Here is a 26,230-nt window from a genome sequence, read left to right on the forward strand (position 1 = left end):
TTCTCTATCGTGATGCCGAAGCTAATCTAATCACTGGCATTTTTCAAAACTTGCAATGTGATCTAGCTGTGCATTTCAGAGTCAGACAGATCCTATTTTCAGCAAATTGAATGTCAGTTATAAAGAAATGTTGGACCTCATGCTGTGGAACCATCATTGGTAAGCAGCTGAGCTAAACGTTCCTTATGACCATCCATCTGCACACTTTTGTCCTAATGAGAGATGCCAAGAAGCTGTGACAGGCGGTCAGCAATCCACACAGTAGATAAAGTGACTTTTTCAAGAGGCATAGGACTCCTGTATGGACAACTCCTGTATTTAAAAAAACAAATCTGAATCTCTTTGCAAATATAATTAAAAACAAATTCAGATTTGGATTGTATTGATTGATTTTTCAAGCAGTGACTGCAACCAAGGAAAATAAATACAGTAGCCCAATTTAGACACAGTAAGCAACATACACATATATGAATATCATTGTATTAGATATAAGAAAATATCAAATTAAGTTCAGAAATTACAATTTTAAAAACAAAATTAAAAAAAGTGAAATTAGCTCTGAGGAAAGCCACTACGGAGTGATTACACTGTGAATTCGGCAGCAGGTGTTCGAAAGTTCTGCTGCAGAAATTGGTCTGTACTTCCCAAAAATCTATCCACTGCCCCCAATAGTTAAAACTGAAGAGTTGTTGAGATTAAATGTCCACTGGGTGGCTTCAAAAGCATTTTTTTTTACTTAAATGTTTTGTTGTTGTTGTAAATAATGTAATACAGCCAACAGAAAAGAATATTTTATTAAAGGTGCACTCAGCAACTTTTTGCTCGTGTTATCTTACAGTGGCACCTAGTGGTGTGGATGCAGCATCATTCAAAATCAATAGTTTTTAGTTGCAGATACATTTGTAGAAATGTACTATTCACAATCAGTCATGATTGATTTAATCCAAGAGTGAATGTGTCCAATAACAAGACGGTTACTGAGATTAACGAGTAGTATTCAGCTGGTCATGTGATTCTAAAATGGCAGCCCACATGAAGGCACCCCTGTCCCATGTAGAATAAAACAGCTTTTATAAAGTTACTGATATGACTAGAGTCCACTCATGTGAGTGGCCATGATTTTATACATATGTTTAAAATTACAATTAATTTCTTTATGAGTAAAACGTTTTAATGGGGAAAAAGCCCCAAAAATGGGAGTGCACCTTTAACTAACCCAAACACCAATCCTAAACCTAACCGTCAGTAAAATTGTTATTTAGAGTGAAAATGGGTTCTTCACATCATCATCATCATCTTCGTCTGCCTGACATGGCCAAGCTGATGTTACAGCAACCTCCTTTTGCTGTTGGCGCTTAACTAGACTTTATGAATATTATACGAATATTCCGAGATAAATACAACTTAAGCTCAATCGACAGCATTTGTGGCATCATGTTGATTACCACAAAAATTCATTTCAACTTGTCCCTCCTTTTCTTAAAAAAATAAATAAAAAAGAAGCAAACATCTGGGTAACTGTCAGTGAGGTGTTTAAAATGGAAGTAAATGGGACCAATCCGTAAATGTTAAAATTCTCACTGTTTCAAAATTATAGCCACAAGACGTAAATTATATGCTTACCTTTCCTGTGTAAAGTTACATCCAATTTTGCAACTTATATGGCACATGGCAGTCGGAGTCCCATGTCAACAGCTACCACTTAGCCTGCGATTTCCTTAAATATTCTATTGCCATTTTTGATTAACCTGGCTTAGTTGATCACTTTGACATAATTTTTAATAGTTTAACATTTAAATATTTAAATAACAAAATATTAAGAGGCATTTTAAATTAATTGTAAAGACACTCATAAAACTGAGACTAAGAATTTTTCAACAAATGAGTTTATGTAAAACATCTGTTGTATATGCCCTTATGTCTAACCTTAATAAAAATAAAAAAAATCAGTTTTTACATCATTATTGCTGAAGAGAGACATGTACAGCTCTGCACAAAAATCAACTCAATACACAAACATTTTGGTTAATATACAAAGTGTAATGAAATTTTACTTTCAACTTATGAGTCTCCCTAAAATAATTTTGGAAACTAAAGATTGCAACAGCGCCCACCCACTTTTCCAGCCATCTCGGTTCAGCCATGTCAGCCAAGTGTTTTTCCCAACAAAAAAAAAATTATTGGGATTTTAGAAAATCCTTCATAAAAGTGTTCTAAACCATGAACCAAACCAGCAAACTCTGAGGTGAATCACAAGATTACAAGCTTGGATTTGAAGCTAAAAATTATTTTTCAATTGGACAAAAAGACGAAGGGTCATGATCTACTTAACGTCTTTGATGAGGGCATGAACTACATTAACATGAAGCATTGCACATGACATAATCGAATTAAAAACTTCTAATTGAAAAATGTTAAACTATTGATGCTTAGCTGGTGATAAGTATACAGTAGTAACTACATATTTGAATAGTATTGCTATTAATATGCAGATATGAAGTTTGAGAGTGCAGGGAATCTTGATTGCATCATTCACAGATTGCGATGGAAGTTGGTGGTCGTTGCAGTGCTTGCATGTGGCGGTTTGTTTGCAGCAACTCTCAGATTGTTGGATCTCTTTGTTCAAGATCATGGGTAGGGGGGGCCTGGGTAGCTCAGTGAGTATTGACGCTGACTACAACCCCTGGAGTCGTGAGTTCGAATCCAGGGTGTGCTGAGTGACTCCTGTCAGGTCTCCTAAGCAAACAAATTGGCCCGGTTGCTAGGGAGGGTAGAGTCACATGGGGTAACCTCCACATGGTCGTGATTAGTGGTTCTCGCTCTAAATGGTAAATGGCGTGGTAAATTGTGCGTGGATCACGGAGAATATCGTGAGCCTCCACATGCTGTGAGTCTCCGCGATGTTATGCACAACAAGCTGCATGATAAGATGCGTGGATTGACTGTCTCAGAAGCGGAGGCAACTGAGACGTGTCCTCCACCACCTGGATTGAGGTGAGTAACCGCACCACCACGAGGACTTACTAAGTAGTTGGCATTAGGCATTCCAAATTGGGGAGAAAAGGGGATAAAATTATATATATTTTTTTAAATATCATGGGTAGTTGTAGTTTTTATGAAATTGAAATAACATAGACTGATTGCTTCAACAAAAGCATACTATATACAATCGATTAACAACTCCTGAGCTCATAGTAGTTCTATCTGTAAAGGTGTATCAAAGATATCAATAAAAATCTATTTAAATCAATCATAGAGAAAATGAAGGGGGTTTTTACCTTTGGAACCCAACTTCTGCATTCTATTAGAAAAGAACATTTCCATACTGTATAATGTACAGCACAATATATATAGTACATGTACAACACAAGTACTTCATTACATTCACATTTTTCACAATGAATTGGCGAATTCATATGATCAGTTTCTGTATAATCAAATATTGATGGTGCTTTCTGCTGTTATTTCAGTTTGTCATCTGCCCAGTGTTCTTAATCTCTGATGTGAATTGGTCTCCAGCTACACTCCAGGTCAGTATCCTGCAGCTTTTCCCATTTTCCTTGAGTCAGATACGGCATCGATGCAGTTGTTTTCCTTTGATACCGCATTAACCACATTATAGAACATCAGTGGGGCTTTAATTTTGTGCCCCGTCTTGTTAAGTGACTCTACAACCTCCTGGGAAAGAAGAGATCAAAGCAGTTTGAAAAATTCCCTTGATCCATTACAAACAATTTAGATGCAGGGTACAATTTTTGTCTGTTTACCTTGTCAAACGAGGGCTCAAAGTTGAGAAAATTTTTTGAGTCCACAAACACGACAGGGGCAGCGATGGAATTGTCCAGAGTCTTTCCGAACCATAGGAAGTTCAGGAGGGTCTAGCCAGGGGTTTCAGACAAAGTTTGCTTACTGAGACATAACTGTATTAAATATGTTAAAGTGCAGTATATACTCACCAATGCCATGCCAGTGGTGATCATGCTACCGCCTGATGCTCCTATAACCACTGTGTGCTTCTCTGATGGAGAGTGTAGTATCACTGGAGACATGGAGGAAGGTGGCTGCTCGCCTTCACATAGACACACACAAAACAGTCTTAAGCAGATACTAATGCAGATTAAGTGCCACATGGAGGGGCCAAAATTAATACTTGCCAAGCAGACTGTTGTCTGTTAACTTTATTGCATGACATGATTTATGTCAAATTGTAAGAATTTGGGTCTGACCCTCGCTGAGATATAAGTGACACAAACAATTCAAATAAAAAATAATACAAAAATCATCTACAAAGGAAACCTACTTCGCAACTTCTGCATCTTTTAAGAAGGTAAAACTTTTAGATTATTTCAATCATATGTTTACCTAGGATGCCTATCTAGAAGTTTATTATTTTTCTTCAGAACTTTTATTTTTTGTTTTTGTGTGACCGATGCAGTTTCACTGGACTGGCTCATCACTGTTTTTCACAAATAATATGCAAGGAAAACACAACTAAATAATTACATTGCCATAAGGATAAACATATATATATGTATATATTTTTTTATCATGCAAAACACATTTTCTTATTTTTTCTTCTTCTTACATATTCTTTCAGTACAAACTATAAATACATTTTTATTTTTTTTTTTTATTAATTTTGGTAATTTTTTCTCAATTCATCCTCCATTGGCAGGTTTAGTAAAAAGTTATCTCTAGACCCTTCCAACATGTCCATCAAGTGTCATATTATTTAGTAACACTTTGCAATAAGGTTCCATTTGTTAACATCAGGTAACATGAAATAACAATACTTTTACTGCTCTTATTAGAATAAGAATGAGCTTTATTGCCATGTTCTCATGTACAGAAGGATTTTTTTGGGGTGATAGGTGAAACAACAGCACACAGAACATTACAGTTAGACACAGAACACACAACAAGGTAAGAGTATAAATAGACATAGAAATTAAAGGACACTTAACAGAATGGCATATGTACATGTTCAAGTGGTAATGTATGTGCAAGGTAGGGGGTATGCACAGTTATTTAATTAAATGTTAATTTACATAGTGATGAGGCAGACGAGGAATGAGGATCTAAACGCAGCTTTTAATGAAACAAAAGATAAACAAGGTAACTCAGACTAGAAGAAAGCAAAACACAGGGAACCAGGCACAGAACATGACAACACATGTGAACACTGACAAAGAAACCAGGGGAAACAAGGGCTTAAATACAGAAGGGCAAACAAGGGAACACCTGGGGGAAAACAAGCAAGAAAGGAAACTACAAAGGACTACAAAACTAACAGGAAACAGGAACGGGGAACTAAACAAGAATTTCAAAATAAAAATCTAAGCAAAATAAACAGGGAATACATGACAGAGCCCCTCAGGCTCCTCAGTGCGAAACCTGAACGAGCGTATGCATTCCAGCTCCTTATATACCCATATGTCTGGTAGAGCGGCATGCAAATTCCACTTGCCAATTTTCATTGCCATTTCTCAAAGATCAAAGATGTCTGGGGCTCCCAGGAGTGACCCCTATTGTCACTTCATTGACACAACGTCTTGTTCCCTCCAACAGCGAATGGAGGTTACGACACTAACCGAGACGTTAATGCATAATGAAGTTACATGATCTAACAATACTATAAGTAATTGGATTTTCATAAATCAACATGATCAAATATTTATAAATGCTGTAAAAATATATAGCTCATTGTTAGTTTATGATAGCTAATGCAGTTATTAATATAAAAAAATGTAACTTTATTGTAATGTGTTACCTATTATTCTAATATCCTTATTTTTGTTAATAAGTGGTATACTGTATGTGAAACAGGAGCCAGCTGGTACGTGATAACTGTGCAGTATGTGTAAGCCTCAAGAGGTGCACTAGCAACTGACACTAGAAGCTGTAGCCTTTAGCCTCAGCGTTAGCGTGCCTGCCTCCCACGTGGGTTGACACTGGTTGGAATCCGCTCGGAGCGGATCGAGTAGGACCTGTTATGGGAGTGAGGTTTTGGGGGGTGAGTGTAACAGGAGCCAGCTGATACGTGATAGCTTTGCGGTATGTGCAAACATCACTCCCCTTGCCTCAAGAGGCGCACTAGTGACTGACGATAGAGGCTGTAATCTTTAGCCTCCTTGTTAGCTTGCCCGCCTCCCATGCCATCTAATGCCGGTTCGAATCCCGCTCTGAGCAGGTCGAGCAGGACCGGTTACATATGTCAAGAATCCAACAATCTAAAAGATAATTTGTGAAGGTTTACTTACCAGCATGAATTTGATCTGTTTTCCCACAGAAGTCTGCAAGTTCATTGTTTAGGAGGATGCCTGTTTTGGCTGAGTAAACTCTGGATCCAAATCTGAGAAGAAAAAAGGAAACGTGACGAGCCTAGTGTTTGAATTAGAACTAAGATACCAAATAGTACTATGTTCCAGAATAATAGTATAGTACAACTGACTGAAAAAAAGGATTTATGTTAATATTAGCTCCATTTGTTCCTTTGGCTTGAATAAATTGAGTGAAAGTTGAAGTGCACATACATGTGGTTGATGGTGCTGGTCACAGACACAGCCATACCATCCTCAGCGAGCACAGACACATGAGTGGTGCCATGCGAGTCCAGGTATGGAGTGACGTTGTAGTAGCTGACATCATAAGTGTGGTCAGGGCTGATTTTTGCTCTCACTTTCTCAGCAAAATGCTTCTGAGTGATCTCAACTGCTTCCTTTTTTAAGACACAAAGACGAGGATGATCAACTAATGCATGACTTAATGTGTGGCTCTTCCAGTGTGTTCCCAGCATTAATGACAGTTTTACTGTGCAGTACTGCCTGCAGTAATGGTTCCCATGAACACAGCACTTAAATCATTATAGTAGATTAAACCAGGGAGCCCATAGGGTGTAATGACTGTAATGTTCAGTTTGTGTTACTAAAGCAGAGGCTGATAATCTCTTTAACATTTGGAATGGAGAAAAGTTTGGAATAAAAACAAATTATTTCGTACAACAGAGCGTACCGTTTGAGAAGCAAACTTGTGATCTCTCATGAATCTCTTGAGACCGTTGGCAAATTTGCAAGTTTCTACATATCGCTGGAATGTTAATATTTTCTCCTTCCCTTGCAGAGATTTAGGGCTAAGGTTATAACCTGAGGAACAGAAAACAATGACAATTTTTAACAATAATATTTAACATTGGAAATGATCACTTTTAAAAAAAAAAATGAGACATTAATCGTTGGAAGGGTGCCACAGAGGCATCAAAAATGATCTGACAGAAAACAACACCATCAGTATAAAACCTGATACCGATTTATTATGACGACTTGTTAGTACTAATATCCAGTGACATGCAATAATATCAATAAATCTAGATTTTTATATTTGATGAAAAGTGAGTGGTGCTGTCCCATCCAGAACTGGCTGCCACAATACTAGGGTGTTGGTTATTGGTGTTGCCAAGGTGTTTTGAGTGAGTTTTTATCATGTTGATAAGTGATTTTCCAATAGCTCAAGTCAAAAGAGCCCATTCCCATGTCTGTGTCCTTCCTTCAATGTGAGTCTATGTGATTTTTCACATTATAGCGACAACGAGGAGGTTACCCCATGTGACTCTTTGAAGTCCAAAATCTTCAATCACTTCAACAAGTTGCATGATTTGAGTTATCATTCATGTCCATAGCACAAATGGTTTGTGGCAATTTCCATGATGAAATGTAATACTTACGCAATAACAATAGTAACAACACCACTGATAAAAGATGAATAAGGCTGCGTTCCAGTTATTATTTTCTATTATTATTATTTTATTTACTGTGGTATGTCATGAATAAAAGTGGTAGCTCGTTCAAATAATGAATCACACAATTAGCTTCAATGACAAACTTTATTTTCTTTCAGTGCCATAAACTTTGCAAAAATTGGCAAATCTAATAAAAAAGTTCTAGACTAGTTCTTCCTCAGAGGTGCTCGATTCAGCAGCCTGGTACATTTTAAACAAAACCTTGTTACCAGATGTCTGTCTCTGTCTCACAAGAGTTGTCTATAGCAGACAGTCAATCAAAATTGATTTTTTGCTAACTCTTACAGGAGAGTAATATAAATAATCAATCACATTTTAATTAAACTCTTATCCATAACAAATTACATATTTATACATAGTTACATATTTTATCACTATTAATATTTATGTTAAGATGAATGATTGCAATTTCTACAACTCCAACCCACCACAGAATATATAGGCTTAGTTTTTATTCCCTGACTTTTAACAAAACACTAATACTTTGATTTTAAATAAATGTTTTTATTAACAAATTCATTGTAGTGCTTTATAAATTGACCATTAATCTGAATAGGCTATTAGATGAACTCATCCCACTGTGGGGTTTCTCCTAATCTCAGAAACATGCTGAATCCAGTGTTTCCCATTCACAAGCTCACCGCTTCTAAAACTCTTCCTCAAGAACAGGGGACGGGAACCTTTTTTCACTTGTTATCGAAAGAGCCATACCACAAACAAATAATTTACTATAAGTTTTTCAATAAAATAAAATGTTTATATTGCCCATAGACTACTCAAAAACAGAAAAATATGCAAACATTAATAGGTAACATGTTGCAATATGGAACTGAGTACACGTGTTTGTGCAGGTCTTCATAAAATTACTTAATTTTACTTCATGAAAATTGTACTACCCTTTTGATCTTGGCGATATGTAAAACACATTTGAATGATAATCGCATTTAAAATATCAATATCCGATTATATGGTCAATCCCCAAGGTCTGTGAATATTTTTGCTTTATTGATTTTGCTTTAAAAATGTAATTAATTTATTGAAACATGAAACTTTAAACTAAACAAAAAAGTAATACAAATAACAAAGTGATAACCTCCCCAAATCCAAACATTTACCATCTCCAACAGCCTCATTTGCTATCACGCAAGTATCAGTATGCAGCATCAGGTGAAAATTACTAGCATACACCTTAAGAACTAAAGACAATTATAAATGTAAAGATAATTATAATTATCATCATAATAAATAAGCCTAAAAAATGATTGTGTTCCCAAAAAAATGCTGCCAAATGTGTGTTCTTATCGAATGTGTTTGTAATCCGTTTTGGTCATATTTATGCTGCCTAAAGAAACAAAATAGAACATTTTAGAACAAAATAGAACATTTTAGGTTCAAGGTGAACGTGTCTTGTATTTAATCACTTTCATCTTTGTTTATTTAATACAAATATACCTGTATATATTACTGAACCTGCAGTCACATTCACAATGTGTAAGAGTGAACTAAGCTCGCAGTACCTCATGAGATGATCAGAGATCATGTGCAGCACTCTCATAGAGTACATTATCCTTGCAAACAGTTTTCAGTTGAATGAAATAGAGAAAATGGAGTAATAACTCTTTAAATGCACTTGTTTCACAAGACAGGGTTCCATTACATGCCTCTGAACAATGAATCAGACACGAGCATTGACGGCTTTCTTTTGTCTGTTCTTAAAAATATAATAAAGTGTGTTTCTTCAAACACGTCAGCATTTCTTGTGTCACTCCGAGACATCTTACAGGTCACCCACCTTTTGCAGGTAGATGAGCAAAATTACTTGTGCATGAAATGCATTTGGAGAGGAGCTTGCTAACTGAATTGAGTCTCGTCACATTTTGCGGGTGCTATATCACACCCTGGGTGCACATAAAAAAATAACGAATGTTCATAAAATTGCTTGTAGAAAATGCTCTTAACAGCTAAGATCAATAGTTATTGGGAAACGAGTCCCAGAACTCTATGAATCTTTGTGTGTTGGAGAAGCGCATTCATTGCACACATCAAATCAGATGCGCATCAGCGGCTTTTCTTTCGTCTGATCTTCAAAATATAATCATGTTTCGTCAAACACGCGTCTTTGTGTCTAATATCTTGTTATATATCTCTCCGACAAGTCTTTCAGGTCGCCTTCCACGGTGGCTGGTACATCAGCAAAATACTCCCGCATTTGGCGGGTGTTCATTCCAAACCTTGTTCACCAGAAGTAGGCTGTAAAATTCGGAAGAAAGGAAACCAAAACAGTGTCATTGACTTCAAGCTTTGCAATCGCACTTTCTGTTGGAAAAGTATGTCTTGAAAGTTTTAAATGATCATGTGTTGGTGAATGGTGAGAGACAGGCGAGCCACTTGATTTTTAACAAGGAGCCACTTGTGGCTTGCGACCCATAGGCTCCCGACCCCTGATACAGAAGTAAAGCATCTAGACATTCACAGACTATCAGGACAAAAATAATAATACCTCATATTTTAAGTGATCACCTCTCTGAGGTTTCTGACGCTCTTTTTACATGCAGTACATAAAATTGTGGTTAATGGATCTAGTGCGCAGCCGTGTGACCAGTGCACAGCACAGAGGTGACCCTCAACCTCTGAAAGTGCCTCCATGGACATGCACTAAAGTTGGAGCACTCAAGACTTCCCTGTCTTTTACCTCCACAAACTTGTGTAGTTGTGTAAAATCCATTAAAGCCTGATCTGAGGGGTTGCTTGCATTGACCATGCTGAAAATAACAGCAATAATAATCAAATCTGTGTTATACAGCAATATTTCAAGTTTCAGCATATTATATTTTGCATTAATAATATTAAAAATTATCATTTGTAATTTTATGGGCCCTCAGCTTTTAGTATATCCATAAGCCTATTTTTGCAATGTCTGTGAGTGGGAAACGTTGAGGTACCAGCGCGCGTGAACGTCATGGCAACGTACAAAACAAAGTACCTCGCGCGGGAAACACTTAACGTAAATGCGCGTAACTAACGTAAATCAAGCAGGCTAGTATGCAGCATAAGCCACGAAGTGTTGGCTGAAATAAAAAATTAATGGACAGATTTTTTTTTCCAGAAAACTTCTTGCACAAAATAAATTCAAGCACTTTCAAGGACCTGTATCTATGTATGTTTATTTTCAAGAACTTTCCAGGGCCTTGAATTTTATTTTTCAGATTCACAAACTTTCAAGGATTTCAAGGACCCGTGGGAACCCTGCTATTATTACATTAGCTAACTACCAACTAACCAGATAAAATTAACAAATTGACAAGCACTTACTGGGCAGAATGGCTCTTCAAATGGCGGATCGAAATTGGAGGTTGTCGTCTGGCTGTCCGCGATCTTAACGTTGCATGTCTTGCAAAGCGCTGTTCGATCTTTTGCCATCTTGATAATAATTTTTGAAGCCGAAGCGATGACCCTCGGTAACGTTACCCCTCCGGCTGACATGTTGATGTGTTATCTGATCTAAGTGGGCGTGGTGTGCGTAAGGTACGAGAGGGCATGGCTGATGATAGCCTATAGTGTTGTGATCCAGTCATGACAAAACTATTCTCAGCCTGCGCTCCAGCTGGATCAACTTTATTTTTTTAAATAATTTATATATTTTATATTCAAACTGAAAACATGATGTGATTAACACTCAAGTCATTCAAGTCTTCGTGTCTCAAGTCAAGTCAAGTACCGAGTCTTTAACTTCCAAGTCCGAGTCAAGTCTCAAGTATTTTATTTTTTGTCAAGTCAAGTCACAAGTCATAAAAATAGCGACTCGAGTCGAAGTCACAAGTCCCCATGTCTGGCCTAAGCCCTTGATTACTTCAACCAATATGATGCCACGCCCACAATGTCATTTTGTGGAATTATTTGGCGATTTTTTTTTCACCTGAGAAGACAATATCTTCAGAGACTCATGCAATCCTAGATTCAGGTAAAGTTTTGTTGTAATTTTAGAGGCTTATCTATAAATCTTGTCTGTTAAGAAAAAAATACTTTTTTTACATAGCCTATGACTATGTAACAAACAGTATTATGTGGTTACATTTCAATATTACTCTTCTAAACAGCTTATTTGATCTAACTTCCCTTTCTGTTATATCTTTCACTAGAGTTGTGTGCAGGCGAAGCACGATTTGCTGTTACGTAACAGTCGAGTTGCATTGTGGGATATGGAGCTGCCTGAAATGTACATTAGAGTAGGTTCGCTCTGTCGGTCAAAATCAAGGGGTTGCGGGTCTGTCAACAGAAACTTCCCGAACTTCCTTAACGAAGTGGAATGGACTTCTAAAATGGCATGAGAGGAAGTGCTAAGGCAAGTTATGGGATGTATGTTTAAAGTGAAGAGGAACACAGCCTAAGATAATTAGCACTCACCTAGCATTGTGTTGAGTATGAAGCTAAGTGTAGCACCCCCTCCTGGTGGTGGGGGAAAGTGCATGTCATAATCTCCAAGAGTCACGTTCCAGGCATCGGATTCAGATACGCTGAATGAACTCAAGTCCTCCAGAGAAATGTGTCCACCTTAAATACACAAGAATTTACAGTTGGTTGTCTAAATTGCAAAATACCTACAATTCTCAATTCTTAAAACAGCACACAGCAGACCAAATGACAAGGTCAGGCATTATGCACTCTGAACAGATCAAATCATGTATTTATGTACATGCATATTTTAGAAAGACAATTTAGCAAAGATCTGATGTAAAATGGAGGCTGCCTTTAAATGTGCATAATTCATGCATGGATATCACAGTTGTACAGAGTGACATTTCTAATTACCTGCTTCTTTTATGTCATTGACTAGGTCTTTGCCAATGTCTCCTGTGTAGAATGCATCTGCTCCATGTGCTGCAATTTTCTCAAGAGTATCTGCTAGTTTCTCAAATCTCACTATGTCCCCCTCTTTTAACAGCTCCCCTTGTTCATTCTGGTACAACTGACTATAAGAGAAACACATGCAAAGACAAAATGGTCACTTTTTCATTTTCAACAATTCAATATCCTTTTTATTAGAGCTATTAGAACTGTTAAAGGAACAGTTCACCCAATTAACTCTCATTTTCCTTAATTTTGTTCAAAACCTGTATTAATTTCTCTTTTCAGTGGAACACAAAATAATATGTTAGGCAGAATGACAGCCTTAGTCACCATTCACTTTCATTTTATGGAAACATAATGCAATAAAAATGAATGTGACTTGCCTGACATATTCTTTTGTGTTTCTCTGAAAAAGAATGGATTTGGAACAACATGAGGGAGGGTGAGTAATTGACAGAATGCTTGTTTCAGGGTGAATCTGATGTGAGTGTGTTACCGTAGTTGTGATTGTGTTTTCTCCATTAGGAATGGCAAAAAACGAGAGAGCAAATAGGGAATGGGGATGCCCTCTCTTGCCATCTTAATAGTGGGCTTAAATAAACTGGCCCACGGCAGACGTCCATACAGCTTATGAGCTCGCTCATAGCCACGGATTTCACCTGGGACACCAATCCATTGAGCACCTACAGAGAAAGACAAAGAGAGAGAGAAGTGAAGGTATAAAGAGGAGCAACAGCAAATAATGTGAGTCAGACTTTGTAAATACTATCATCATATATACCTAAAGTGTTTTGTATGCTGTAGTATGTGTATCAATGAAAAATAAGAAGGCTGCCTCCTGTAACATTTATAACAAGGCCTGTGATTAAAGAAAGAGTTGGTGCATTGCATCTTTTCCACGAGGCATTGCACAAATGTAATATTGATAACTGTTATTTAAAAAGGAACCACTTCAAAGAGATAGTTTACTCAAAAATCTAAATTCTCTCATCTTTTACTCACCCTCCCGCCATTCCAGATGTGCATGATTTTCTTTCTTCAGTTGAACACAAACAAATATTTTTAGAAGAATATCTCAGCTATGTAGGTCCAGACAATGTAAGTGAACTGTGATAAGAATTTTGAAGTTCCCAAAAGCACATAAAGGCAGGGGGCCTGGGTGGCTCAGTAAGTTGTGTGACTCCAGCCAGTTCTCCTAAGAGTAACCAAATTGGCCAGGTTGCTAGGGAGGGTAGAGTCACATGGGGTAACCTCCTCATTGTCACTTTAATGTGCGGTTCTCACTCTCGGTCGGGTGCGTGGTGAGTTGTGCGTGGATGCCACAGAGAATAGTGTGGGCCTCCACAGGTGCTACGTCTTTGCGGTAACACGCTCAACAAGCCACGTGATAAAATGCGCGGATTGACATTCTCAGACGCGGAGGCAACTGAGAATTTTATCACGTTTATACTGCCTTTATGTGCTTTTTGGACCATCAAAATTCTGATCACCATTCATTAGCATTATATGGACCTACAGAGCTGAGATATTCTTCTAAAAATCGTTGTTTGTGTTCAGCAGAAGAAAGAAAGTCATACACATCTGGCATGGCATGAGGGTGAGAATGAGAGAATTAAAAACATTTGTGTGAACTATCCCTTTAACTCAACACTATCAAAACATATAGATATGATAGCAGCGTGACAGAACCAACAACCAACCGTGTGTTGCAAGACACAAGAACAAAAGAATCAAAAGTCCAATCATTTGAATAATCAGTCACCTTCCATTGGCTGGAATGTTGCTGGACATTCTGCAAGAAGATCTGCTTTAAAAACTTTTGGAACAGTTTCTCTAGCATTGATGATTCTCACCTTGCCTAGAGAACAAAGATGTGGACGAGCATTAACAATAATGTACATTACCGCGTCAGAAAGTTAGATTACAATTAAGTCTTTTAGGCAGGAGACATCAGAACCTCACCACTTTTTTCCAGTATTGTGAATATAGAGCCTCCTCCAATGCCCATACTCTGGGGATTTATGACTGACGTGCACACTAAAGTAGCAATGGCGCCATCTACGGCTGAGCCACCTGACTGCAGTATATCTCTATGAGGGAAAAAAAAGACATGGAAAATGTGCTCTTGTATGTTGATGACAAATTAGATAAAAGGCAGTGTGTGTGTGTGTGTGTGTGTGTGTGTGTGTGTGTTAACTGGTAAAACCACACGAGGAACTAATTTGGACAATTGACAACTATCAATCTGTTAATATACCGCCATCTGTTATTGTTGTCGTGATATCAGAGACACGCAACTTGACTAGTTTTAAGACCTGACGTAGGCCTACACTGGCATAAGAACTAACATGTTTTAATGTTTAGGCTTCAAATCAATTATTTGTAAGTGTGTTTTTGTGTTCTGGAATCAACAACGCATAAATAAACCGTGAAGGGACCGTTCGCACTGAACACGTTCTGAATGCAGGTGTCTCGAGACACGCTTTCAAAAGTTGACTCACTTGATTATCTGACTGCGTCTAAACACGCAACAGAATGAGAGAAAAGCAAAAAATAAACAGCTGGATACGGCGGTCAAAAGGGTCCGTCTAGCACATAGTAAAAACAAGAAAATAGCCAGTGTGAACGGCCCTTGAATGTGTAAACCATCTTTCTTTTTTGTTGCTACACTCCTCATTGGATAATTTAGATATAAAGTAGCCTATATTTAAACACACATTTTTTTTTTCATAATTAAAGTAACAGAATCAAATCTGAAATAATGTGGAAATTAATCACAACTGTTAATTATTTCCCTGTTAAATAACAGGAAATTACTGGCAGAGGGGTTACCATTATTTTCCTGTAATTTTAACAGTTAATTCATGTTAATGTTTTTTTACAGTGCACTCCCCGTAATGTTTTTCAACAGGAATTTACTGTGAATCACAGAAAAAACAGGAAACAACTGGCAGCAGTGTTACCATTATTTTCCTGTTAAATAACCATTTATTTTGTTTCCATTAAATATTGTTAATTATTTTTAGCATAGTGACGTGTACTACTGATTCCATTCCTGGTCACATAAAAATGTTACACATAGGCTCAGATTAATCACAAACAAATCTCATTTTCTCATGTTCATGGCTTAAAAAGTACCCAAATTGTTCATTATAACAAAATACTGAACCTCAACACTTAGTGTTACCTAAACCACTAAAATTCAACATGTTATGAATACATTCAAACCAATACTTGATATATATGTAAAGCCTAAATGAGTTGTTTTCCAGGAATGGTCGCCACTACAGTTTGCTATTGTGAGGAATACAGAGATAGGTGTCAACAAGATTAGTGGACTGGAGATACTTCAACTAATTAACTTAAAAGTTTCTGTGTACATTCAACCGGCTGTTTCACCTCTTTAGCCACTCATGTCCTGAAATTTACCTGACCCAGCTATCCCATGAGATTACGACAGACCTAGTTATTCTGCAAGAAAATGTGATATTCCTCGCCATTCTGTTACCTATATCATCAGAGGATGAGTGAGAGATTGGTTCGTGAAAGAGATCTCAACACACTTATATAGTTTTAAAACTGAAGTCAGCTGTGATCGCATGCCAAATAAATGTAAAAGTACACTGCATTCATGTGCGTTCGCAAACTTCAGCACAATGCTCCTATTTAACATCATCACTCACCGGCCGATCTTTGAACAGGTTTCCGAGTCCGCTGCCACTGCTGCTTTTTTGAAAGCTCCTCCAGAACACTCCTCCTTAAAGCGAGTCACGCAGATAATAATGATGATAATTGCACATATCACCGGTATACTGAAACACAAGCAAAGTCTTGCTTTCCGTCTGGCCATTTTACCCCCGACGCAGGTACAGTGCTTTTGCTTAATCCTTGAACTTGTAGTCTCGAGCAGAAGTGCGCAATTAGCCCTCCCCTTTCAGCGTGTGTGAACGCCTAATTAAGCGAATTATCAAGGTGCAGACTAGAGGTCGTTTCTAAATAGGATTGATAAATGCTGTTGTAAGAGGAGTTTTCGCACTGTTCTGATGCTCAGGGGCGTAGTAGTGATTTTAAAGGGGGGGGGGGAAATCTATCTTTTCTCCTACAGTTTGTCGACTGCACACCAGCATAGAGGTAAAAAACAGGAGCTGATATTAAAAATAGCTTTAACACAGATCTAGAATCTGCTTAAATTGGCATAAACAACCGATCATACTATGACCTCAAACATAATGTAAAAACTATAACTTAATGAAGACTCGTGTGCTGATATAGATATGCTTAAAAGAAGGATTATCCTTTGTTGTTTTTCTGCAGTGCATTTCACATAATGCTGCCAAACAAGAACGATATGCTGAAAAATTATTCTCAATTGTGTGTTCCTCATCTCTAGATCACACATTTAGATCAACATCAATGCTGACAAAAACATGGATAAATGAGCATTGTTGAAAGCAACGTAGTAGAAATGAACGGAGCTGCGATGATTATCTCTCTGATGGCCTATTACATAAGGGTAGTTTCGGCTCATGAAACTCACCTGTGATTGGCTGGATGGTTACCCAATCAGCCCACAGTAACAAAACGAAAAGGATTCTGTGTATAAATCCACCATCTGGACTCAGTATGGGTTTAGCTTGGAAAAGTGCAGGGGACAAAAATCACCTTTTTAAAGAGTTCGGGGGACGTGTCCCCCATATCCCTGATGGCTGCTACGCCCCTGCTGATGACTACTAAGTTATTTTGCATGGGTTTTCAAACTGGGCTCCGGGGACCCACAGGGGTCTGCATACACATATAAAGAATATTTGGCTAAATGTAACTTTTTAAATCAAAGGTGACTTGTTCATTTTAGATATTAATTAAATATGTTGAAACTTTTTAGCACCAACTGAGTTTATAAAAGTTATTCTATAAAAGATGCACTGTCAATTTAAAACAAAGTAAACATTTTCCAGATAATATTTTAATTTAATTTAATATGTTTTTGCTTTAGTAAAAAAAAAAAAGTTCACAAAGACCATATAATAGCACAGTTGCTATTTTTTCTCAGTATTACACAGTATTGAACAATAAGTATACATGAAAATATAAATCTGACTGCATATTTGAGGAAGGGGGTCACCATATTTGGGGGTGTTTGACATTAAAAAGTTTAAAAACCCTGATTTAGCAGACTGTAGCAGGGTAACCTTTAACAGATCCCTTACTACAGAGACTGTCTCCCCTAAGCAAGCTGTTTCATTACTCAGGGAGTTACGTCCATGATTTACAACCTAAAACTAATTTTACCGTGCTCCCCTATAGAGATTTGAACTTACAACCTCTCAGTTACCACCACATCTTTAACAAATTGGCTACACCACCCCTCACCCCTGATGCCGTGTCATGGGTGGAATCACTTTCTGATGCACCTATCCCTATGAAAACATCTCACAACTCCATATTAAACTGGGAGTCACTCTAACGATTTTTACAATGACAAATGATTAGTCACATTGTGGAATGTCTCTTTAATGTCCGATTTATCATAGGCTTCTGTCTTAAAGAAATTTACATACAAGTATTGACAGCATTTGTGGCATGTTGATTATGAAAAAAAGTTATTTTGAATCGTCCCTCCAACTTCATGGTTACAGTAAGGCATTTACAATGGAAGTGAATGGGGCCAGTCCATGAACGTTAAAATAACACATTGTTTCAAAAGTATAGCCACAAGCCAAAAATATTTTATCTGATAATATGATTTTTCTAATACTTAAATTGTAAGCGTCTATACTGTAACCATGATTTTTTTTTCTCTTTTTTTTTACCCTACAAAGGGCAAGAATAAAAAGGTATCTCTGAAAATCCATTCCTCACTATATTCTCCAACCCATTACAGTACAAAATGCATTCCCATGTTAGTTTGTTTGTTTTTTGATATCGCTTTTATTTTCAATTTGACATCTTATGAAAAATCCTGAAAATAACATTGAAAAGAGAGGAACATTTGTGTCGATATATGCTGCCTTCTCAAAAAATTATGCCATGTTGTTTTTTCAGAGTCAAATGCCCTCAGTCTGTTTATATAAATATATTTAAAAAATTCTGATCAATTCATTCATTGCTCCTCCCCTCCAGACTCTAAAATCTCCCAGGATAAAAAAACCTGTTTAGGTTTAAATATTCAAGGTAAAATTATATACTGAATTCTATTGTGACTATTGTTTCTGTTCTTTAGTTTTTTAAATTGTTAAATGAAACTGATAAGCATTTCATCAGATTGATGACCATGATTTAAGAGGATGCATTTAAATGTATTACATATTAACAACACAATTGTGAAAAGGGAACTCTGTTATTTGTATTGATTGGTCTAGCCAAACTTTCTACATATAATTTATATATATATATATATATATATATATATATATATATATATATATATATATATATATATATATATATACTTAAAAACAGGATAAAATGTGACATAAAATAGGCCTACAATATATTTCTATGACTTCAGATCTCAAAATAGGCTACCCGGAGACTGAATCCAGATTTGGCTCAACTATTAATTTGTCTATTTTTTTATGTATTTTTTATTTTACCTTCAGTTCACTTCAACATACCTACTCTTAAGACTAAACATCCGCTTTTCAAAGTTAGATGATCTGAGGTTTCACAGAGCTGGAGAGAAAAGGGGTGGAGCTTAAAATGAATAGAGGCTCCTCTTGCCGACAGCAACACAGCAGGAGTTTGTTCGCGTGCGCGTGTTTCACCCGAAGGCAAGATTCACTGTCACTGTCAGTCTTTTTATTTTCCATTGTGGTTTTGTGTAATGTGGCATCTTTAATTCATACGACAGCAGGCCTTTCATTTTTTTAATCGATTGGTAACAAGCTAAACAGTTTATCGTAACAAGACAACTTCAGAGCTAAAGTTGAAATCAATCAAACCAAGCTTAAACCGACAAAGAAGACTTGAAACATTGTATCAAAACGAAGTCGTGAATTAGCCCATAAACGAGCCACGGCGTTGCATTTGTTGCCATTTTATTTGTAGTGACTCGTTCTTAACTCTAATGATGACGGCTGCAGAGGAAGTTGACGATATGCCGTGCAATGCATTATGGGAATTGTAGGCAATTTGTGGTGTCACTTGTTACGAATGTTTTTAATGAAATAATGCGCATTGTAAGAGCAAAGCTGAGAACCACGTGGCAGAAGTGTTCAAATGGGATTGTATCCTGTTCCCTCCCTATCTGATTAGTCCATGATACTTTGGTCTTGTAGCACTGCGGTGTTTACTTTTACAACCGCTGAGTGAGATGCTACGTGAGCAGCAACTGTACAGGTGGGTGTGCGGATCTATGCGGTTTACGACACCGGCATGCACCAGTAAGCCTCAAAGGAAATATCGCTTTTAAAAGCAATTTAAATTAATGTAAAAGCAGCATTACTATTTTTTTATTACTGTTATTATTATCGCCCGCGTTGATGTTGTTGGTAGAAGCATTAGGTTTTAAGGGGTCGTTCACACCGAACACGTTTTCACGTCCTCCGCGCCGTTTTAATTGTTTTTCTATGTAAACATGAACTAGACGGAAGCGTCTCGCTGGTTTTTTTTTTTCAACCTCGCGCACAGGCGCGCCGCGTTTTTAAGACGCGTTGTCACGTTGAAGAAGTCCAACTTTTAAAAACGCGTCTCGAGAAACCTGCGAAAACCCCTCTCTGCCATTCATCGACCGGTGTCTAGCTCTTTTTAACGCAAGTACGCTCCTAATTGTGAATTTACAAGTACGTTATGCACCTTTGTTACTTAAACGCCCAGAATTCACCGAGACGTCGGACATCTGTCATGTTGTTTTCTGCCTGGCTGCCTTCGACATTAGGGACGTCGCCTGATAGTGTTTTACGGGCATAAGGGCACTAGGGCGAAAGGGAGGTGTCTGAGAGAGAAGTATAGAGGCAGGGAAAACGGACGTTGCAAATCTGTCAGAAAACAAGTGCCGACGCAATCGGTAAGCAATTGAATCGGCGTCTCTCGATTCCCATTTGTGCATCGAATACTCGTCTCTTCGCATGTTGCGTTGGTTGGCTGGGGTTCCTCTTTGTGCTATGTGTTTGGCTATAACTGTACTCGTTCCCCTGCGTTGTACTCTCTTGTAAATTCCATCTTTATTTGTTGACAGCCGCCATGAGATTGTCGTAGCCTATAAATATTTGGCCGGTCCGGATGCATGCCATCTTCAGCATCTAAATACACCAATAGTTGTTTTTGTATGTCTGGCTTTTGGGCTCTAGAGTCAAGTGTGTTTATGTAGATTTGTCTAATATATCCTTGTCTGTGGATGTGGTTTGTTATCTCCATGCTTGTGTGTTTGTATGGCTTTGAATTCTCCCATGACTCATGATTTTACAAGTGCAGTGCGGAGGAGGTTGCAAAAGCTGAATTTCAAATGCAGAGCCTGTTTGTGCTGCGGTCTCTATCAGTGCTGGGTGTGTGGATGTGAGCGTGGGGAGGGGAGGAATAAGCCCGAATGTGAGTGGGTGGTATATCGAAATGATCATGTGGTCAAACCAGGCTGTCAAAGCAGGTGTGATGCGGTCTGCACTGTGATGCCTTTCTGATATTTTCTGCTTCGACTCATGAAATATCCTTTTATATCTACTTTATCTTGTCTCATTCTCCCTCTATCTGTCTCCTAGGTGTCCTGAAGTGCACCGTGTCTCTCTGTGTTTGTCTGCATGAGGAGGAGAGGAGCAGCTGAGGTATCGCACAGCAGCACACTGTCAGTGTCAACATTTCCAAATGCAATAAATCTGATAACGGAAAGCGTGTTTGCATTAACTAAAGCGGTCACCGCAGGATCAAATGATCTCTTTGATGACGTGGCACGATGAAAATGGAGCTGAGGTGCTCTAAGCAAAAAGGGTATTTAAAAGTTAGGCAAAGGCTGTAACGCCTCATTGAAATACCAAATCAAGTCCTCCAATGCACAGTCCAACAACGAGACACTCCGCATCAGCCACTGTAAACCACTCATAGGGATGGAGTGGTCTTTAGAGGGAATGAGGGAGTTGGTGGCAGGTGGCATGCAGTCTATACGGGAGTGTGAATCCAGCGCCCTAGGCACTGCTCTTTGTCTTGCCCTTCTGTTTATCTGGTACTGCTACCGCGTGGGATGCGAGCATGCTGCCCCTTCGCTTCGTGGCGGCTTCACTCCAGAGCATCGAGGCAGTGCTGTGCCCGGCGGAGTTCTAGCCACGGACCTCTCAGACCAAGGAGGCTCGCTGAAACTCCGTAAGGCCAGCGGAGTCAGTGATGAAGACCTTAACGGCTTCGCCTACTGCCAGTCACCTGAGTGCTTCCGTTGCACCAAGCCCGGTGAGGGCCTGAACCAGCGGCTCTACCACAGCCTGCAGGAGTACGCCAAACGCTACACCTGGGCCGGCATGGGTCGTGTGCACAAGGGCGTGCGTGAGCAGGGGCGCTACCTGCTCTGCAGCCGTCCCTCCATCCAGAAACCAGAGGTCTTTTTCCTGCCAGATCTTCCCTCTGCTCCCTTCTTCTCACGAGAGGCACAGAAGCACGACGTGGAGCTTCTGGAGAGAAGTTTCCCTGCATTGCTGGCTGAATTTGAGAGCGTGTACCGGCTGCCATCAAATCGAACCGGCTCTTTAATTCCACCGGGCTGGAAGGTTAACAGCACACCTCGAGGCCAGTGGTGGACCTTTTATTTGGTGAACCAGGGGACTCCAATGGTGCTGAATGCCAGACGTTGTCCACGGACATGGAGGGTGCTTGGGCAACTCCGTACCTTTATTGCTAATAATGTTTTTGGCAATGCCTGCTTCTCAGTGATCAGCCCCGGAGCCACCATCACTGAGCACTACGGTCCAACCAACGTACGCCTGCGATGCCATCTTGGTAAGAAATCTACAGAATGTACACTACCAGTCAAATTATTTGGACATACCTACTCATTATTTATTGTTTTACATATTTAAAAATAATAGGGAAGTAATCAAACCTATGAAATGACACAGTTGGAAGTATGGGATAAAAAAACAAGATACCATTTGCTTGTATAACTGTTTTGAACACTCATTGTAACTTCACAAGGGCTTAGCATGATTTTGAAACCATATTGAAGGAGTTTATATGTATGATTGGCACTTTTCCTTTACTTTCTGGTCCAAAAAAAGAAAATGTGACACAAGTTTCAGTATATTTGTCTCCAAAACACTTTCTTGCATTTGCGCAAGAAATAGTCTTTATCTCAAAAGGTTTTTAAGATAATGAGTAACATAAATACTTTCAAGTGTGACAAGAACTTTTGACTGGTAGTGTATGTGCCATATATATAGTAGTATGTGTTGGTGTCTAAGTGCCTGTTTAAGGTATAGCCATTTTCTCTGTGTGTGCAGGACTGAAGGTGCCCTCTGGTTGTGAATTGATAGTTGGTGGAGAGCCGCAGTGTTGGTCTAAGGGAAGCTGTCTGCTGTTTGACGATTCTTTTCTTCACACTGCATTTCATGATGGTGAGAGAGAAATTATGATTCATTAAAATTATTTAAAGGAATATTCCAGGTTCAATCTATAGCATTTGTGGCATAATGTTGATTATCACAAAAATTTGTTTGACTCCTTTTCTTGAAATAAAAAAAATTCAAAAGTCGTAAAGGAGGGACAAGTCAAAATAATTATTTATGATAATCAACATTATGCCACAAATTATGTTGATTGATCTTAACTTGTATCGCACTGGGAGTATACTTCTAAAGGAATAGTTCACTCAAAAAAGAAAATTCTCTCATTTATTCACACTCATGTCATTCCAGATGTGTATGACATTTTTCATTTGCTGAACACAGATGAAGATTTTTAAGAAGTTCTCAGATCTGTATGTCCATACAATGCAAGTGAATGGTGACCAAAACTTTGAAGCTTCAAAAAGCAAAAAGGCTGCATAAAGATAAGACTCTTGTGGTTTAATCAATGCCTTCTGACGTGATCTAATCGGTTTTGGGTGAGAACAGACCAAAAAAACTCCTATTTCACTATAACTCGAAATCTTGACATCAGTATTCTCCTTGGTGTTCATTATTTCTAGATTGATTACACTTCCTAGCCCCATCTATCCGTCTACACATGCTTCAAGCACTAGGTAATCAAGCTTGAAATTAAGATTGTGCCTATAGACTATAATTGTAGAGATGTACAGTGAAAAAGGAGTTACATTTTTGTCTGTTCTCACCCAACATTGATTAGATCACTTTAGAATACTTTGATTAAATCACTGGAGTCGTATGAATTCATTTTATTCTGCCTTTATGTGCTTTTTGGAGCTTCAACATTCTGGTCACAAATGCACTTGGCTTTGAATGGACCTACAGAGCTGAGATATTATTCTAAAAATCTTTATTTGTGTTCTGCAGAAGAAAGAAATGCACACATCTTGGATGGCATGAGGAAATGAGAGAATGTTCATTTTTGGGTGAACTATCCCTTTAATATTTATTACGAAAATAATTATCAGCGGTCCTGTGTAGCTCAGTGGTAAAGACGCTGGCTACCACCCCTGGATTTTGCTAGTTTGAATCCCAGTGCACGCTGAGTGACTCCAGTCAGGTCTCCTAAGCAACCAAATTGGCCTGGTTACTAGGGAGGGTACAGTCACATGGGGTAACCTCCTCGTGGTCGCTATAATGTGGTTCGCTCTCGGTGGGGCGCGTGGTGAGTTGAGCGTGGATGCCGCGGTGGATGTCGTGAAGCCTCCACACGCACTATGCCACATGATAAGATGCACGGATTGACAGTTTTTGGGTAAACTATTCTTTTAATCGCTTATTAAGCTCTGACACAGGAAAGCACCACTCGCATTTAGTTCAGAAAGTAAACTTGATGGTATTTACCATTGACTTCACAAATTGCACATATGTTTGTGTGCTCAGGTTCTGCAGAAGATGGTCCAAGAGTTGTATTCATGGTGGACCTCTGGCATCCAAATGTGGCAGCAGCTGAAAGACAGGCACTGGACTACATCTTCACCCCTGGACGCTGATAGAATGTGGAGGGAGAAAAAAGATTTCTGTTGAATAACAACGCGGGAAATGCGATAAATGGCAAAGTTCAATGAGTGTAATGGGAAAGAATATGGTGGTAAGCACATTGCTTACTTCCTCTAGTAAATGTAACTTTCTAGTATACAACTTTCCCTAAAGTAGAGACTTTGATGTACCATCACTATTGGAAATGTTAAATGTTTACAGACCACTTGAAGTCTAACCTTAGCAAAAACCTTTGTGTGACCGTTGCTTGAGACGAAGCTCTTGAATCTCCCTGCGAGTTAGCTGCAATATGCAGGGTCTCGTTATACCCAATGAGTGTCAATTCACCAAAAGCATTGACAGTCAAACGCACATGGAAATGCACTTTCTTTTCCAACTCTGATTGCTATAGCCAGGTAGGATTGTATAGGAAGCACAGTACAATGTTTAGTCTGTACATTTTTACTGAAGTCAAGCTCACATAAACAGTCATAAAACGACTTAAGCAGCATTGACATGGGATTTGATGTTTACTTGCATAGATATATGGCAGAGATGTTGTGAAGGGAAGCACTACAAGCTAATGTGTAAAATTACCTCCATAAAACGCACTAGTGGCAAGTTATTTTGCCATGCCTAAGCCAGGGTCGGATCATTCCGATTAGGACGAAAACAAAGCACGTCAAATTAGCCTGCTTTACACTTTACTCTTTCCTACCCTGAATTTTCCAATAAAATCAAAACACGGATCAATCGCTTTGTATTTCTGTACAACAACAGTGGGACACAGTGCTTGTTATTTTTCAGAAAACGATATTATGGCTGTTTATATGTGCTAGGTTCAACCTTATTGTGCTTTGTTGTACTGCTTGTAAACAGAGCTTTCGTGGTTGTTGCATTGATATTGGCACATTCCTTTTGTAAGACGACAGACCGTTTTGAGACAGTTTCGTGATAAGTGACATTTTATATCATTGTGTGACTTTTGGAGATGCAAATCAATTTTATGATGTTCCTACTTCCATGTTTCCAATTATGTGCCATGGACGCGTAATTCTGTAGATTTAATAAAGAACTGATTTGCGGCATATGCATTTTGTCCTTTATGTCAGATATTTTATGTATTTATATTAGGGCTGTCAATCGATTCAAATTTGTAATCGAATTAATTACATTTTTAATTAATTAATCGCATATACCAATAACAATAATTCAATATATAATGATGAAATAATTATACATAGTTATCTTTAAATATTTAAAAATTATATATATATATAATACAAAATATTCAGATAAGTAAAATGCATTACATTCTTGTAGTAGAAGAGTTAACCATTGATAAGGCCATACAAAAAGCGGCTTTAGAATACATTGTATTGTTTACTACCATATTATTGATCATAAGTCAATCATTGGCACACAGTTCACAGCAATCCATTTCACAAGTGAATTTGTCAATCAGTTGGAGATTTATTGTGAGGGCTTGTTTAAGGACCAGTCAATGAACACCTGCGTCAGACATTTTTTTTTATTAATGCTTATAAAA

General features: G+C 38.2%; 2 protein-coding genes across 5 annotated transcripts; one reads left to right on the forward strand and one right to left on the reverse strand.

Annotated features, from left to right (window-relative positions):
* Positions 1-1,917: 1,917 nt before the first annotated feature.
* LOC127631016 (glutathione hydrolase 5 proenzyme-like) lies at positions 1,918-16,607 on the reverse strand. The gene is made up of 12 exons (XM_052108953.1): positions 16,327-16,607; positions 14,606-14,733; positions 14,406-14,501; positions 13,140-13,326; positions 12,605-12,765; positions 12,200-12,346; positions 7,012-7,142; positions 6,534-6,718; positions 6,261-6,352; positions 3,957-4,069; positions 3,768-3,878; positions 1,918-3,678 (listed from the first exon to the last, which is right to left on the reverse strand). Exons 1-12 carry the CDS (start codon positions 16,491-16,493, stop codon positions 3,532-3,534), a joined length of 1,665 nt encoding a protein of 554 aa, XP_051964913.1. The 5' UTR covers positions 16,494-16,607; the 3' UTR covers positions 1,918-3,531.
* Positions 16,608-19,859: 3,252 nt separating this feature from the next.
* LOC127631041 (aspartate beta-hydroxylase domain-containing protein 2) lies at positions 19,860-25,761 on the forward strand. Of its 4 annotated transcripts, none has more exons than XM_052108989.1 (4): positions 19,860-19,981; positions 21,337-22,558; positions 23,059-23,172; positions 24,586-25,761. In XM_052108989.1, the coding sequence occupies exons 2-4, from the start codon at positions 21,679-21,681 to the stop codon at positions 24,693-24,695; spliced, it is 1,104 nt and encodes a 367-aa protein (XP_051964949.1). In that variant the 5' UTR covers positions 19,860-19,981; positions 21,337-21,678; the 3' UTR covers positions 24,696-25,761. The 4 variants fall into 4 exon arrangements, with proteins under 4 accessions (XP_051964949.1, XP_051964951.1, XP_051964948.1 ...); XM_052108991.1 differs by having other exon boundaries at positions 19,935-20,025; XM_052108988.1 differs by lacking the exon at positions 19,860-19,981 and adding an exon at positions 20,100-20,648.
* The last annotated feature ends 469 nt before the right edge of the window (positions 25,762-26,230 follow it).

This window comes from Xyrauchen texanus, chromosome 37, assembly GCF_025860055.1.
Source record: "Xyrauchen texanus isolate HMW12.3.18 chromosome 37, RBS_HiC_50CHRs, whole genome shotgun sequence".
In the NCBI taxonomy this organism is placed as follows: domain Eukaryota; kingdom Metazoa; phylum Chordata; class Actinopteri; order Cypriniformes; family Catostomidae; genus Xyrauchen; species Xyrauchen texanus.